At 39.6% G+C, this 17305-nt stretch overlaps 1 protein-coding gene across 6 annotated transcripts in view; it reads left to right on the top strand.

The window, feature by feature from the left end:
* The window catches only part of TEC (tec protein tyrosine kinase), a 137965-nt gene that overhangs the window by 41219 nt on the left and 79441 nt on the right, over positions 1–17305 (top strand). For all 6 annotated transcript variants that reach the window (XR_010409388.1, XM_045881188.3, XM_064584445.1 and 3 more), the window contains exon 2: positions 8466–8651. Coding sequence is in view for 5 of the 6 variants with exons in the window: in XM_064584445.1 (XP_064440515.1) it covers positions 8466–8651 (186 nt within the window). In the remaining variant the exon portion in view is untranslated. The remainder of the gene's footprint in view (positions 1–8465; positions 8652–17305) is intronic.

Here is a 17305-nt window from a genome sequence, read left to right as displayed (position 1 = left end):
GTTTGATAAGTTCTTTATAGATTTTGGATACTAGCCCTTTATCTGATATGTCATTTGCAAATATCTTCTCCCATTCTGTCGGTTGTCTTTTAGTTTTGTCGACTGTTTTCTTTGCTGTGCAAAAGCTTTTTATCTTGATGAAGTCCCAATAGTTCGTTTTTGCCTTTGTTTCCCTTGCCTTTGAAGACGTGTCTAGCAAGAGTTGCTGTGGCTGAGGTCACAGAGGTTGCTGCCTGCATATTTGTGTGTTTATTGTTGGGCTCTTTATTCTGTTCCAGTGATCTATGTGTCTATTTTTATGCCAGTACCATACTGTTTAGATTTCTATAGCTTTGCGAAATAGTTTGGAATCAAGGCATGTGATGCCTCCAGTTTTGTTCTTCTTATTGCTTTGGCTATTTGAGGTCTTTCATGGCTCCATAGAAATTTTAGAATTGTTTGTTAAGTTTTCCAAACTTTTAATAGTTAGCAGCCAGGGTAAAGAGAATAGTGTTCTTGTGTTCATCTCCAATAGGACAGATAAATGGCCTTATGTTGTAGCTCTGCCCTGTATTTAAGAAGTTATTTGTAACCCAGAATTGGTTCCTTTGTGATTCTGAATGGATCAGCTCTTTTTCTTGTGGAGAATGGCTGGGAGAGTAAGCTGGGGAACTTTGAAATTTTGTTTCATCTTTGTTTTCTAATTTAGAATATCAAACCTATTATTTCCTTCACTCAGAACATCTCCCTTCAGTTTCTGGTATTGAGAGGTTGGTGTGCCTTTCTCTTAATGATGTCTTGGAAGTCATCAATTATTTCTATTGAAGTAATTTGCTTTTAGCAATCTCCCTAAACTAGGAGGCTGGAAGTGACTTATTATGCTTTTTCCTTCGGTTCTCTCTTTCCTTCGGTGAAAGAGGCCATGTAGTGTAGTGGTTAGTAGTGTAGGCTCTGGGGTTAGACTGCCTTGTTTTAAAACCTGGCTCTTATTCTTCTGATGTGACTTGTAAAATACAAATAGTAATAGTACCTACTTGAGAAGGTCTGTTGAGAGAATTAAATCACTTAATACATTGAAAGTGCTTAGTGCTTAGAACAGTGCTAACACAGCAAAATAGTAAAAGCTTGATAATGGTGATTATAATAATTTTTATTATTTTTCTGTATAAATAGGAATTCAATGGGGATACTTCCTGATTCTCCCAGGGTCTGCTTATCTCTCTGGATTTCACTGATCTTATCAAAAGGTCATTGGATTGACCTTTTAGGACAATGATGTTTATTTTTAGGGAAATCTACTTAGCTGCCTTCTCTATTTTGGTCCACTTTTCATAGTATTTCACGAATATGTGTTTCACAGTTTGGAGTTTGGAATTAAAGACCATCATTTTGTTCATTGAACAATGGAATTATTTTCCTCTGGTTTTCATAGCGTTTTTTAAGGGAGGAGAGTAGAGAACACATTCCTCTACACTGATCTTCCAATCATTCTGTTTCTAAGAGGCAACCCCTTTTATTATTTTAAAGTATTTTTGTACCGTCAGTCTCTTAAGTAACATACTTATATTGCCACTTCTTGCTTTTTCTGTTTGAGGTATGATCTATTAGCTTCCTGCTAGTACCGTGGAGGATACAGCTCTCTTTCATGGTTACTCTCCCACCCACACACAAACACATTTACTGCACTCACTTACTCCCCAATATATTTATGTCAGTAATAATAATATTATTTATTATTTACATTATTATGAACTCTCGAGCATGCTGTGATTATTTTTCCTTTTCTGCACACTTTTTTGCTTTTATTGGAATTCATTGATTTACTTTTTTAAGTTGGCTGAGTTTTACTAATTCATTATAAATCTTCTCCCAATGCCTTCAGGTTCATATCCTGGAAGAATTTTTTCCAAGAACCTTCTAACTTGATCTAGTGTGGCCTAGTTGCTCGGTTGGCCTGCAGCTCAATATCATCTTAGGATTTCCCTTCACCATCACCCAGGAGATACTCCTTACCTCTCTTTTGTGTTGGAACCCTTGTTTCCTGGATTCCATGTATTTTGTGGTTTACTTTTTATTTTGGTAGACTACATTCTCAAGTAGCTTTTTTTTTTTTAAGATTTTATTTATTTTTGACAGAGAGAGAGTGTACAAGCAGGGAAAGCAGCAGGCAGAGGGAGAGGGAGACGTGGGCTCCCTGAGGGGCTCCATCCCAGGACCCTGGGATCATGACCTGAGCCGAAGGCAGACGCTTAACCATCTGAGGCACCCAGGCGCCTCTCTCAAGTAGCTTTTTAAGAAGGGTAAAGCAGAGAGAAAATTTTTAAAGCCTTGTATGTTTGGAAAGTGTCTTTCTTCTATTACTGCATTGGTAGTTTGGCTAAGCATAGAATTTTAGGTTAGAAATCAAAATTTTTTGGAATTTTTCTCCATTATCTTCCAGCTTCCAGTATTGCCTTGATAAGTGCCATCTGAAATGTGAGCCTTTCCTTGAAACCTATGTGTAGGCTTGTTGAATCTTCTGTTTGTCTCCATGATTTTGAAATTTTATGAGTTGTGCCTTGATTTGGTTCTATTTCAAAATGAAGATAACCCTCCCTGTGGGGAAATTTTCCTAAATTTCTTCTCTGATTAGTTTCTCACTGTTTTCTTTGCTTTCAACTTCTGGAACTCCTTTTTTTTTTTTCAGATGCTGAACTTTCTGGATGGGTCCTCTAATTTTATTATATTCCCTCTCCAATTTTTAATTTTTTTGGCTTTTTTGTTTTATTTCCTGAGAGATTTTCTCAACTTTATACTCTACCTTTTCTGTTGAGCTTTTCATTTCTTCTATCTTATTTTTTTTTTTTTTTTACCAATGCTCCTCTTTTTTGGTTCTCTATTCTTTATTCTGGCTATATCCTGACCTCATTTCATGCACACAGTATCTTCCCTTAACTCTGATTTTATTACTTTTTTTTTTTAAAAGCATTTTCTTTTCTCTGCAGAGTCTTTGTTTCCTCCAAGTTGTTTTTTCCCCTATTTGTTGTTTGACCTCAATTCATATTAGAATCTTTACTAATCATTCTTAGTGATGACTCTTGGCTTTCTCTCATTCATGAATTGGGCTCTAAAAGTCCATTGGAAGCTTTGTTCTGTGGGTAGAACTTACTGCCTATGGGCTTTCCTATAGGTAATCTGGCTGGGCCATTTCTGGGCCATGGGAGCTCTCCTGGGTCTGTTATCTGTAGGTCTTTACTCTTTAGTCTGGTCCTTATCCAGTATTATGGAGTCACAAGTGGGAGAAGAGAGCTGAGTGGTCTCAACATTGAGTATATATGCTTGTATAGGTTCACTTAAGTCCTCCTTTGCAGGATGGTACCCCTAGCCTCAACAGTTTGTAGTTTCTCCCAGTATAGAGACCTTCAGTTTTATAAACCTCCAGTTTTCTCCTAGGATTGGGGAGGATTAGTCACTTGGCTATATGGTATGGGAGAGGGGGTGAGGGACCCTGTTTCTTATACAGACCTGCAAACAATCCTTTTAAGTTTTCTTCACCACCATTTATAGACATACCAAGTTCTGCTGATTCTTGAGTTATTTGGAGGCTTTGCAGCGTAAGTTGGGTTTCCAGGCTTCCTCCCAGCTGGAACTACCACATGTTTATTTGCTTTTCAGTTTCCCAAATTTTGTTGATATCTCCTGTCCTTTTTTCTATTTCCATGAGAGTTAATTCCTTAATGATGATAACAGCAAAAACAAAGGATGATTTATTGGGATTTCAGGAGGGAGCTAATGCAACTGTGTACACGCAACACTCTGTCTTCAGCTGGAAGTCTACATGAGGAGAATTTTCCTTTGTTTTTATCTCTGTGCACCTTAATAGTTTTCTTTGGCCAGGATTTCCCATTAAGCAATGAATTATTAAAACAACAGTGAGGTTTTAATTGTATAGTATGGAATGGTGGAGCGAGCCCTTCACTTGGAACCAGGAGACTTTTCTTCTAGTCTTGGCTTGGGTGACTTTGGGCAAGTCGCTAAACTTTTCTAAACCCCAGCTTCTTAATTTGTAAAATGAGTGAAATAGATGATGTCTAACACTTATTTCAACTCAACTGGTATGCTCTTGGTAAGACTATTTAAAATCTCCTATAAATCAGATAAGGGAATATTTCTTTCAATGCATTTAACATGATGTATTTTCTCCTGCCCCTGGATGTTGAGACCTTTTGCTTCTAAAACTGCAGCTGAGCCACACCTCATTTCCACCTTCCAAAAATCTGCCTTCTATTTTGGAAACTATGGTGTTACTCACTGGCCTGGGAACTACACATTTGCATATGGCCTGTTTTCCAGGGCCTAGCTTGCTTTTTCCCTTACAATCCATTCTTTAAGTTGTCGTTTTCACCCTGCATTGAAAATGTGTTGCACAAAGATGAAAAGATGATTTCTGAAGTGCTATTTACCCGTCAACCAGTTTCTCAGAAGAAAAAAAAAAGTACTAAAATTTTAATTTAGAATAACCAGGACCAACTGAGATGCAAAAGGAACAAGAGCTTTCCCCTGACTTCTTTTTTTTTTTTTAAGATTTTATTTATTAGAGAGAGAGAGAGAGAATGAGAGAGAGCACTAGAGGGAAGAGGGTCAGAGGGAGAAGTAGACCCCCCGCTAAGCAGGGAGCCCGATGTGGGACTCGATCCCGGGACTCCAGGATCATGACCTGAGCTGAAGGCAGTTGCCCAACCAACTGAGCCACCCAGGCGCCCATCCCCTGACTTCTTAACCTAGAAAAACTGAAGGCTTCACTGGGTCCGTTCTCCAGTTGCTTACTGAGAGGCTGCCATGAATACCAAGAGTGCCGTAGTTACTTTGAGAGTCCAACCTCTTCCTTTAAGATGACGGCTCTCAAATCTACCTGCACATTAAGTCATGATGCCCTGGGCCCCGCCCCAGACCAACTGAAGAAAAATGTCTGCCTAGGGGCGCCTGGGTGGCTCAGTTGGTTAAGCGACTGCCTTCGGCTCAGGTCATGATCCTGGAGTCCCGGGATCGAGTCCCGCATCGGGCTCCCTGCTCGGCAGGGAGTCTGCTTCTCCCTCTGACCCTCCTCCCTCTCATGCTCTCTGTCTCTCATTCTCTCTCTCTCAAATAAATAAATAAAATCTTAAAAAAAAAAAAATGTCTGCCTGGACATTGCAAAACATACCCCTAGGTGATTTTTAAAATTAATTAATTAATTAATTAATGATTTATTTGTTTATTTGAGGGGGAGAGAGTGTGCATGCACGAGCAGGGGAGGGGCAGAGGAAAAGGGAGAGAGAGTTTTTTTTTTTTTAATTCAAGGAGTTTTAATACATTTATACACATTCAAGTAATCTCTGCCCCAGTTGAGACGTAGAAAATTCCCTCATGCTTCCGCCCAGTCCACCTCTACCCCGCTCCCCACCCCCACATAGGCAACCATTCTTCCAATTTCTATTATCACAGATTAGTTTTTGCCTGTTCTTAGACTTTATATAAATGGAATCATATGGCATATACTCTTTTGTCCATATATATGTGTGGGTCTATTTTTGGACTCTAGTCTGTTCCTTTAATCTATTTTTAATTTAAATTCAATTAATTAACATATAATATTAGTTTCAGAGGTAGAGTTCAGTGATTCATTAGTCTTATATAGTACCCGGTGCTCATTACATCATGTGCCCCCTCCTTTATGTCCATCACTCAGTTCCCCCATCCCCCAACCCTGCTCCCCTCCGGTAACCCTCAGTTTGTTTCCTATGATTAAAAGTTTCTTATGGTTTGTCCCCCTCTATGATTTCATCTTGTTTTATTTTTTCCTCTCTTCCCCTATGATCCTTGGTTTTGTTTCTTAAATTCCACATATGAGTGAGATCATATGATAATTGTCTTTCTCTGATTGACTTATTTTGCTTAGCATAATACCTTCTAGTTCCATCCATGTTGTTGCAAATGGCAAGATTTCATTTTTTTGATGGCTGAGTAGTATTCCATTGTATATATATACCACATCTTCTTTGTACATTCATCTGTTGATGGACATCTGGGCTCTTTCCATAGTTCGGCTATTGTGGACATTGCTGCTATAAACATTGGGGTGCAGGTGCCCCTTCGGATCACTATGTTTGTATCTTTGGGGTAAATACCCAGTAGTGCAATTGCTGGGTCATAGGATAGCACTATTTTCAGCTTTTTGAGGAACCTCCATACTGTTTTCCAGAGTGGCTGCACCAGCTTGCATTCCCACCAACAGTGTAGGAGGGTTCCCCTTTCTTCGCATTCTCGCCAACATGTCATTTCCTGACTTGTTAATTTTATCCATTCTGACTGGTGTGAGGTGGTATCTCATTGTGGTTTTGATTTTTATTAAGGGAGAAAGAGTCTTTTTTTCTAATTTTTAAAAAAGATTTTATTTATTTATTTGAGAGAGAGAGAGCACTCAAGCAGGGGCAGAGGGAGAGGGAGAGGGAGAAGCAGACTCCCCTGATGAGCAGGGAGCCTGATGAAGGGCTCCATCCTAGGACCCTGAGATCATGACCCGAGCCGAAGGCAGACGCTTAGCCAACTGAGCCACCCAGAAGCCCCTAGGGAGAGAGTCTTAAGCAAACTCTGTGCTGAGCATGGAGCTGGTTGCAGGGATCGATCTCACGACCCTGAGATCTGACCTGAGCCAAATCCCAGAGTCAGATGCTCAACTGACTGTGCCACCCAGGCGCCCCTCCCTAGGTGATTTTAATGTGCACTTAAGGTTGAGAACTTTTCTTTAGGAGCTTTAAATCTAGGTGAAAGTTAAAAACTGTACATTAATTGCTGTAGGACATGGAAGACTATGATGTGCTCTATGATGAGTGATACAGAGATCATGGGTGCATGAATTGGAAGGCATTTAATTAATTGGAGTCATCAGGAAAGGCTTCATCAAGGAAGTAAGTTTTGAGCTGGTGGACTTTTCATACCAACTATTTTGACTGGGTATGGACTATTTGAAGAGCAGTGGAAGGAAAGATTGGATGATAGGTTTTAGCCAGATTGTGATTGTCTGGTGTTAATATGGGAATTTTGACTTTATCCTGCAGGTGGTAGGAAGGCTTTTGAGGAGGCATTGAGGATTTCTGGTGAATGAAATAGCGTGATGCAAGGTGGTGTCTTTGAAGATTGATTCAGTGGGAATGAGGGGAATGTTGTTTGAACAAAATGAGGCAAGAGCCTGGGGAAAGAAAGACCAGTTGGAGAGCTGCTACCATGGTCCAGATTATAAGGCTTTGAGCTAGGAAAAAGGCAGTGGAGTTAAAAAAAAAAATAACGATAGTAAACACTTATAGTTTTCATAATAAGCAAGTTCTTTCCCACATATCATTAAACCTCACAATAACCTTGGGGTTATTTATCTCCATATTTTGTAAATGAAGGAATTTACATACCAGAGGTTAAACTGTTGTAAAGTAACCTTACAGAAGTGGGGGTCCTGACTGGATATGACAGATTAGTAATAGGGAGTTGCAGAGGTTCTTCCAAGGCATCAGGTTGGGTATGAAAATGGTAGAATTCCTAGTGGCTAACTCAGTGTCAAGGCTCTGGCTCTGCTTTCAGGTAACCTCTTATGTTCTTCACGTGACTTCCATTACCTCTATGGTTTGATGTACAATGACTGTAAATGTATGGTGAAGGGAAGGGAAGAAAAGGCTATTGTCAATTCAGTTTCTATCCAATAAGAATCTTAATGTATTTCCTGAGTAGTTTTAGGTTTTCAGATAGTTAAATTTTGTTGAATTTTGGAAGGCTTAGTCCAGGTGTGGGGGATCCAAATACAGGGCTGAGGACCTTGTCCAGATGGTTCTTCCCTGAGTAGGTTAGTTGTGACCAGGTGGATTTCCTTTTCTCTTGTGGTTGTGACAGGAACCATAGGAAAGAGAACTATGGAGCATGGTGTAGACATTGGAGAACATCCTCATGGCTGTGGTAACTAGGATGTTTGATCAAGATTACATACTTATCAGAGCTGGAGATTGACTCATACCCACCACTGTGGTAATTCATTTTGTTCACAAGTCCACCGGGTCCATGTGCTCATCCATTTTGTGTACCAGGCTCCCAAGGCAATTTAAATACCAGCCTAAATCAGCCGTGCAGGTGATGAAATGTGCTTTTTCATCTGAGATATTTGTTTCCCTGCAATTAGATAGCAGAAGAATGTGCCAGAAACCTAAGGGATGCTGGGGGAGGTACAAAGGAGTGACTCATCATCATGGCAAACCTTGATTAGATTTTCTTGTGAAGTGCTGGGTCCTGGAGGAACAGGATGAGCCTGGGGATGAAGAGAGGTTGAGCTTTTGTGCCCTGGGCAGTTTCAGTCCAGGTGCATAGACTAATATTCACTAGTTCCAGCTGTAGAGAGGGTAAAGTCCACTTTGGTAATTTGGAATGAGAACATCTTTGGAAAATTAAGATGTCACATTTTATTTCAACTGTTTTTTTTCTCACTTTAGAATACCAGGATCTTCAATGGCAGGAGACAGAGTGATCAGAAGACCGAGATGAATTTTAACACTATTCTAGAAGAGATTCTTATTAAAAGGTCACAGCAGAAAAAGAAGACATCACCGTTAAACTACAAAGAGAGACTTTTTGTGCTAACAAAGTCCGTGTTAACCTACTATGAGGGTCGAGCAGAGGTAGGAGACAATAAAAATTTACTTTGCTGCTTTGTCTGTTGATAATATTTTACAATATTGTTCCCCCTCTGCACCGCCCCACCCTGATCTTATGGAATAAACTTGAGGCAAATGAAGTTAAGGTAATAATTTGTTATCATTTGGATCTGAACAATAAAGCTTAGAATATGGTGAGAAATTATTCACAAGTCTCTTGATTGTGGTGTATTATATGTGAGTATACATTTTATATCAGCCTACTGAATTAATCTGTTCATATACACTGTGTCTGTGTCCATTGCTTTATATGAATAGTTCTTCATCATTATGTGGAAATTATTTAAAACTGGTTAGTGATTTGGTGGATCAAGCACATTACTGATGTTGACCTAAAGCAGAACTGTTCAACGTTTCTTGTGACAAGCAGTTACTGCAGAGTGCCTTTTATGGGGGCAGGGAGTAGTGGCTTCCAACAACCTCGTCAGTGAGTGTGGGGCATGGTGAGGGCGTGTTGTCAGCCAGCTGCTGGCTTTTCAGTGGTTTTAGCCTCTGGTTTTCCCACTGGATGAGCTGTGTGAATGGAGAGTTGCCTCTGGCCAACCTTGTTTCCTCCTAACATCTTGGGAATGCAGCATCTCGTCCTGCAGGTCCAGCCATGCTCCTCCTTACTAGAAATACTCTCAGATTCCAGGGAATGACTGGAGAGTGTGTTGCCCCTTGTTGACCACATGCTATTGTCTAGTTGGTTACAGTGGGATTTTTGGTGATCTTATTGTTTGGTTTTATTTAATTCTGCTTTTTTACCTGGAGTGCCTTCCTCAGAAATTGATTTACTTTTTTTGGTTGTTTGTCTTGTTTTTGTTTTTTTACTCCCACTGATTTCTCTGTGTTTTTGTTACCCCCAATTCAGAGAGAATGGCATCATTGATTCTTTCTGGTTGTCCTTAACTCTGTTAATTTCTGTTGTGGCTTGTCACTGCGACTTACAGAATTCTGCAGGTTCATGTAATTTAGGACTAAAGTCCTTTATCCACCTTCCTAAATCCCTGAAATGCTGAAGACCCAAACTGGAAAAACTCTTTTAGTTGTAAAACTTGGCCTGAGATGAAGCTGTTTTTGGTCTTAATTTATCCTAGTCACTGTGACTTTTTTTGCGGGGGGCATGTGTATGTGTGCAGAAATATTAATGTGCTTATTTATGTGGGGCTGTCCTGGTCCCTGCTGGGAGTATATATATATATATATATATATATATATATATATATATATATATGGTATATGTGCTATATTTCATTTATTAAATCTGAAAAATTCAGAGTTCCAAAAGGGTTTCAGGTAAGACCAGAAATATGAATTATTTTAAAATCTAAAATAGATTTTAGGAAAACAATACATTTTTGCTGTATGGTAATTGTTATATTTGAATTAAATGTAGTAAGTCTAGGAAAAGAAGAGAAATATAACCATGAAAGTGATAAAACATGGTAGTTTCTTAACCAAAAAAAGCCTCAGAAACCTGTATTATCTACTTAGAAATATGGACTGATAAAATTGAAACATATTGCAATTGTTAGGTCACTTTGAAGATGGTAAATATACAAGGTTTAAAGTGCCCTACTTGTTTCAGATTAAGTGGAATAAAGAGAACAGTGGGACCCCTTTTTATTTTAGAACCTGGCCCACTGTCTTGCCTGAGAGCAGCCTCAGTCACTATGAGAACCACAAAGGACAGAAGGAGGAGGTTGTCACAACACATAAATACCCAACTTCTGACACTTAGCATCAGGGTCCACCTTCTTTCTGGCTGCTGATTGGCCCAGTGAGCCTCATCCTGCTTTCACTCCCACTCCTGCAATGATCCCCCCCGGATTCTTTTTCTTAGAGACAGACATTCACTAACATATTTAGGGCTTCCAGCTTGAAACGTGGTTGCAGATTTGTTTGCCTCTCACAGTTAAAAATAAATTGTTGTCCATAGTAAAAAGTTAGGAATTTTAAGATAAGAATCTGAATTTTTGTAAAAATAAAAGTCTAGTGATGGGTATTAAGGAGGGCACGTACTGCATGGAGCACTGGGTGTTATACGAAAACAATGGATCGTGGATCACCACATCAAAAACCAATGATGTATTGTATGGTGACTAACATAACATTAAAAAAAAAAAAAAAAAAGTCTGACCATACTGGGCTGAGTTCCTGCCTAACAATACTCCGCCTGGTTCTAGGTAAGCCTAGGAGCACCCCATTGTCGTGTTTCCTCCCTGTTTGAGTTAATATGCTCCGTTCTCAGTTTTCCACAGATGAACATTCCAGTTTCCATCTCCCCAGCCCTAGAAGCTCTGATTCAAAAAGAGCTGTGATGTGGGTAACTCATAAGAATCAATAGGCATTTCAAATATAATTATTTTGGGCGCCTGGGTGGCTCAGTTGGTTAAGCGACTGCCTTCGGCTCACGTCATGATCCTGGAGTCCCGGGATCGAGTCCCACATCGGGCTCCTTGCTTGGCAGGGAGTCTGCTTCTCCCTCTGCCCTTGCTCCCTCTCATGCTCTCTCTCTCTAATAAATAAATAAATAAATCTCAAATATAATTATTTTGTTAAAAATGTAGGACTTGATGTGGATTAGAAAAACCATGGGGGGCACTCGGGTTAGGATAAATAGCCTAGAGATATTTATTTTAGTTGTTCATAGTTCTGTTTTTTAAAAAAACAGTGGGTAGGCTATTGATTTATCTAGTCACTATGATTCCTAGTGTCTTCATGGCAATTAAGTGCCATTAATGCTTTATTAAAACTCTCAGTTAATCATAATGTGACTCAGACATCCATCCTCCTCTGGTTCTCTGAACCCCAGCTCCTTCAACATGATGGCAACAAGCGTTTCTTCTATTAAATACAGTTTATTGTGCTTTTTTAAAGTATGCAAAGGAATTCTGTTTTAGATGATGAGAAATTCAGTCAAGCTGTTTCTTCCAAGTCTGGTATTGGCAAAGTTGTGTTTCAGTTTCTGCTGTGGGCCATTCTTTCATTTGTCCTCCTTGCTCTTACTGCCCTCAATTAGCTCATGTTTCTGCATATTCTAATGAGCTGATATGAGATCTTCTTAGCATTGATGTCGTTTGATCTTACTCAGAATAATAAACAGAACATAGGACTGGGGGGGGGGGCGCGGTTGGTAAGTGATCTTGTTCTCTGGTCGGGGAACTAAATGACACGTGGGTTAGACCCCCTGCCATGCCAGGCGAAGCTCCGTGTGGAATTGAGATGGAATTCAGGGAAGAGCAGGGCTGGAGCTTAATTAGGAAAAGAGTCTGTTAAATAATGGTGAGAAAACAAGGAATGGAGAGATTTCTACATGGTGAGATTTGGAATAAAAAAATTCAAGTAGTATGTAAATCTACAGTTATCATTAGCTAAGAAACCAGGAACTTTTTAATTTATTTTTTATTTTATTTTATTTTTTTTAAAGATTGTATTTATTTATTTGACAAAGAGAGAAAGAGAGCACAAGCAGGCAGAGGGGGAGGGAGAAGCAGCCTCCTGGGATCCTGGGCCAGGGTCCTGGGATCATGACCTGAGCCGAAGGCAGACGCTTAACCAAGTGAGCCACCCAGGCATCCCAGGAACTTTTTATAATTGGACTTTGGTACTACTAATTTGGTTCATTTGTTGTCTGTAATAACTGCTCCAGTATGGAAACTGGAGAATAGTTTATCAAGTTGAGGAGTAGGGAAACTGGTTTTGATCCTCAAGGCTGTCCCCAAGTTTGGTAATTCACTAGGAGAATTCAGAGTACTTGGCTTATAGTTGTCTTTATGGCTATGATTTGTGACTATGGAAGGAGACAGAACTAAACTGGCAAAGGGAAGAGGCACATGGGCAAATTTCTATAGGAAACGAGGCAAGCTTGCAAGAGCCTTTTCTCAGTGGAATCTTCAAAAGGTGTGCAAAATTCTTCTAGCATTCAATTGTGACAATTATGAAATGTTGTCTACCAGGGAAGCACATTAGAGGCTCAGCACCCAAGGTTTTTGTTGGAGACTGGTCACATAGGCACCTTCTCTCTATCATGTACCAAAATTCCGGACTCCAGAAGGAAAATAGGTGTTCAGCATAAACCATATTGTTTGTACAAACAGCTTAGGCACAATGAGCTCTTTTATCAGTGCTGGGAATGGTAGGACCCCCTCAAAGTCCAAGTTCCCAGATGCCAGTCAAGGGTCAGCCTAGTAAGCAGGGCTTTCTCAGGTAGCAGTCTCTTAGGACCATTGTCTGCACTTTAGTAGTAATAGTGACACAAATTATTGAGTATCACATACAGGCCAGGCACTGTGCTAAGTACTTTACGTACATTATTTCCTATATTCTTCAAAACAAACATCTTATTAGTGCCCCCACTTAAAAATGAGTGACACAAGCCTTAGAAAGTTTAAAAACTTATACAAGATCATTCATTAGTGAATTGCAGTGCTATTTCTTTAAAGCCTATCTTTGAAACAACCTTGGTACTCCAGAAAATTAGAAAAAAAAAACTATTAGATTTCTCTGCAACACAGATAAAGCTTTATTTTAAAGCTTTTGAGAATATTTAAGATTTTATTTATTTATTTATTTATTTATTTATTTATTTATTTATTTATTATGAGCGGGGGGGGGTGGGCAGAGGGAGAGAGAGAATCTCAATCAGACTCTGCGCTGAGTGCGGAGCCTGATGTGGGGCTTGATCTTACGACCCTGAGATCATGACCTGAGCTGAAATCAAGAGTCAGATGCTTAATCACCCAAGCACCTGAGAATATTTTTTATTTACTACTTTCAGTTATGATTTTTATTTTTATTTGTCAGAGAGAGAGAGAGAGCGCGCATATGCACAAGCAGGGGGAGAGGCAGGCAGAGGGAGAAGCTGGCTGATGCAGGACTCAATCCCAGGACCCTGGGATCATGACCTGAGCCGAAGGCAGATGCTCAGATGCTTAACTGACTGAGCCACCCAGGCATCCCTCAGTTATGATTTAAAAAAAAAAATTTTCTTCTTGGCAGAAGAAAATTAGCACTAGGCAGGGTTTTTGTCCTGGTTCTGCCACTATCTAATTGGACTTTGTAAAACAATATTCTTCAACCCATATATCTCTTGACACTCTTAACTCCTCCTTTGTCATTTCTATTTTAACCCAGCATACATCCAATCTTTTACCTAACGCCTTGAATTCTCCTTCCTTTAGTTACAGCCTTATTGTGGTTCCCATCTCCATTCTCTTGATGGATTACTTTTCTATTTGATTCTACTCTTGGTCCTTAATATTTTATTTATGCAGCCATCATGGGGATATTCAAACCCTGTAGCTTTGTATCTTCTGTAGGATCAAAACTCCTTAGCTTGGAATATAAGTTACTTGATACCATTTTTCCTTCTCATCCCTCTTTCCTTCCTCCACCTCCTGCTGTGTCTTCTACCTATAGTCACTCTTTCATATGGTGCCTGTCTTAATATTGTTCAGTCTACTTGGAGTGATATATTCCTCTACCAGCCTGTGAGGATCCATCTGTCCTTCCCACTATATTTTGTACATCAAAAATGTGTTGAGTGCCTAGCAAATACTCAATTTTTCTTTTTTTAAAGATTTTATTTATTTATTTTAGAGAGAGTATGGAGAGAGAACACAAGCAGGGGGAGTGTCAGGCAGAAGGAGAGGGAGAAGCAGGCTTCCTGCTGAGCAGGGAGCCCAATGTGAGACTATCCCAGGACTCTGGGATCATGACCTGAGCTGAAGGCAGACGCTTAACTGACTGAGCCACCCAGGTGCCCAATATTCATCTTTTCTGACTCACCTCAGTGCCTGCCTTCTCTGAAGCTTTTCCTGTATCCTCCCACCAAAGGTAGAATCCGTACCCCACCTCAGCCCCCTGTGCCCTATACATGCTTTTGTTGTTGGCTTGGTTAACCTGCCTTTATTTACATATCTGTGTCCCCCATTACAGTTTAAGCTCTTTGATGCCAGGGCTCGTATCTTTTCCATGTTTGTATTTCCGAGGGTCTAGTGCAGAGCTGAGTACTCAGTACTGGCTGGATGGATCAAAGGAGGGACGGACAAGCTTCAACCGTTAGAAGCAGGCAGGATAGGTGTATCTTAAATGTACGTCATGAACAACCACTAACGTTGTTATACTGCCTCCTATGTAGAAGAGTCAGGATCTGAGCTTCTATAATGCCATAGGTGCTTCCTTGTTTTATTCAAACATCCTTTGTAATGAGATGCTTGGAATTTTAATCCTTTACCCGGGTTAACTGTCAGGATGGTGGAGGCAATCAGTTATAATGACTCATGTTTCTTGAATACCCTGGTCAGCCTCCCACATTTCTGTCTTTTGGGTCATATAGGGTTGTTCTCTTGACCAACCCTGGGAACCTGGAGACTCTTAGTGATAAAGGGATAAGAGCCTGTTAAGGTTCTGAGCTGATGTGATGTTTGTCTTTTAGTTATTTATCTTTAGATTAGGTAGACCTCCCAGTGGGAAGCATAGCTTTACAGGGTCTTTCTAATCACTATCTGAACATGTATAACTTCCAGCACTTTGGATTCTGGGGAGTGGGTGTGGAGTAGAAAAAATAGTTTCTTTTACAGGTCAATTGGAAGCATTTGCATCAGACTTTAGAGATTACCAGGTAGTTCACCATCTTGTAAAAAGTGGAATGGCTCTAAGAGATAGAATAGTGGTTAGTGTACTAGGGTGTGGGTTTTTTTTTTGTGTGTGTGTGGCTTTGAAAATTCTCAACTATATTATCCAATGAAAACTCATTTTCTTATTGGCTATTGAGTTTCCTTGTTTCTGAAATTAGGTTTTATCAGCTCCTTGTCTTGTGTCTCAGTTTCCTTTATTGTGTCTCTTCTCCCCATTTCTTCACTCATATCTGTTTTTCTTATCCTACTGTCCTGGATCTGAATTTCCTCATCATGAATTACATTAAAGCGCCAAGGTGCAGGTCTGAAGTCCTAGGATCTGATTTACCCCTTTAATTTGCCAAATTAATCTATTTTCATATAATAATATTCACTATTTTTTTTTTTCTCTAGGAAGTGCAAACCTATTTAAGACAGAAGAGGGGGGGCATACCATTCCTAAAATTTTCTGGCTAACTTTTTATTTTGCCATAGTTTCAACTTACAGAAAAGTTGGAAGAATAGTACAAGGAATTCTCAAGTAACCTTTACTCAGATTCACAAATTTTCTCTAGCTGCCCCCTTTGCTCTGTCATTCTCTTGGTCTCTGTCTTTCTCTTTAATTGCGTGTTGTTTTCTGAACTATTTGAGAGAAAGTTGTAGACATTGCTCCTTTTACCACTAAAAAGGTCTTTGTGTATTGTCTAGGAACAAGGCCATTCTTTTCTATAACCACAGTATGATGATCAATGTCAGGACCGTTAACACTGATACAACACTATTACGGAATCCAGAATCCATGGTCAAATTTCGTTCATTATGCCACTGATGAATTCATGGCTATTTCTCAACCTCCTCCCCTTACCCAAGTCTGGGATCTAATCCTGGGTTACATACTGCATTTGGTTGGTCAAGACAAAGTTTTTAAATGTCCATGGTACAAGGAGGAGAAATGTATAGAAGAGATGCTGTTTTTTGTTACATACCATAAAATGCCAACTATCTTATGAATATTTGGTGATTGTGTGTGAATGTCCACAAACATGAAGTCAGATTTAAAAACCATTATAGTCTGTTCTCGTTCTCCTCATTCTCATGGTCATCATTAGGAGTTGAATATCCCCCTCCTGCCAAAGAAACTATTTTAGCATGGTCTGCTACGATGAGTAAAAATCACTTATTCCGGTTTCCGTATCCTCCTCCCACCTTCAGTTTTAAGTTATTCTTCTGTATTAAAACAGTTGTTAGGCACATAAAGCATATTATGAAGAACAGTACAGTATCAGTAATTACTGGTAAATGAAGAGGGAGTTTAATCAAAGGTTTGGTCCTCATGCTACTTAAAAGTGAAATAATAAAAATAGTTTAGATCTTGCAAAACACTCCTGGATCTGGCTATGGTAGCTGTTTTTATTCATTGATTATTTGTATTATGATGAGACAAAGAGTATAAGGAAAACCTACTGGCATTACCAGTTTATTTTATTTGTAGACTTAGCTCTCAGCGGGGTGCCTGGGTAGCTCAGTTGGTTAAGTGTCTGACTCTTGGTTTCGGCTCAGGTTATGATCTTAAGGCCACGGGATCGGGCTCCACTCCGGCTCAGTGCAGCGTCTGCTGGAGGTTCTCTCTCTCCCTCTCCTTCTGCCCCTCCCCGGCCATGCATGCTCTCTCTCTCTCTTTAAAATAAATCTTAAAAAAAGACTTAGCTCTCAGCAATTTTTAGTGATATCAAAAAGTCAAATTTCCCTCAAAGTTTTATTTAGCAGTTTTTCCACTGAATATATTCAGAAGTCTGTGCCATAGATACTGAAGGCAGTTAAGACCAGTTCCCAGAATGTTTGGAAATGGCATCACTGTTGAAATAAACATAGTGTTTCTCCTTACTTTTGTTTTCCCACCTGTCTATCTTGAAAGCAATTTCTCTTAATTGGAAATGTGTGAAACTTGTGGCAGTTTTTGAAAAAAACTATGTTTGGCATCATGATTTTTGTAACATGTGAGTTTTATTTTTCTCT

This window comes from Mirounga angustirostris, unplaced genomic scaffold (genome assembly GCF_029215605.1).
Source record: "Mirounga angustirostris isolate CCGP_5_RB_7025 unplaced genomic scaffold, mMirAng1.0.hap1 SCAF_2, whole genome shotgun sequence".
Classification (NCBI taxonomy): Eukaryota; Metazoa; Chordata; class Mammalia; order Carnivora; family Phocidae; genus Mirounga; species Mirounga angustirostris.
The sequence above is the reverse complement of the archived record's forward strand: the minus strand, read 5'-3'. Positions and strand labels throughout refer to the sequence as shown.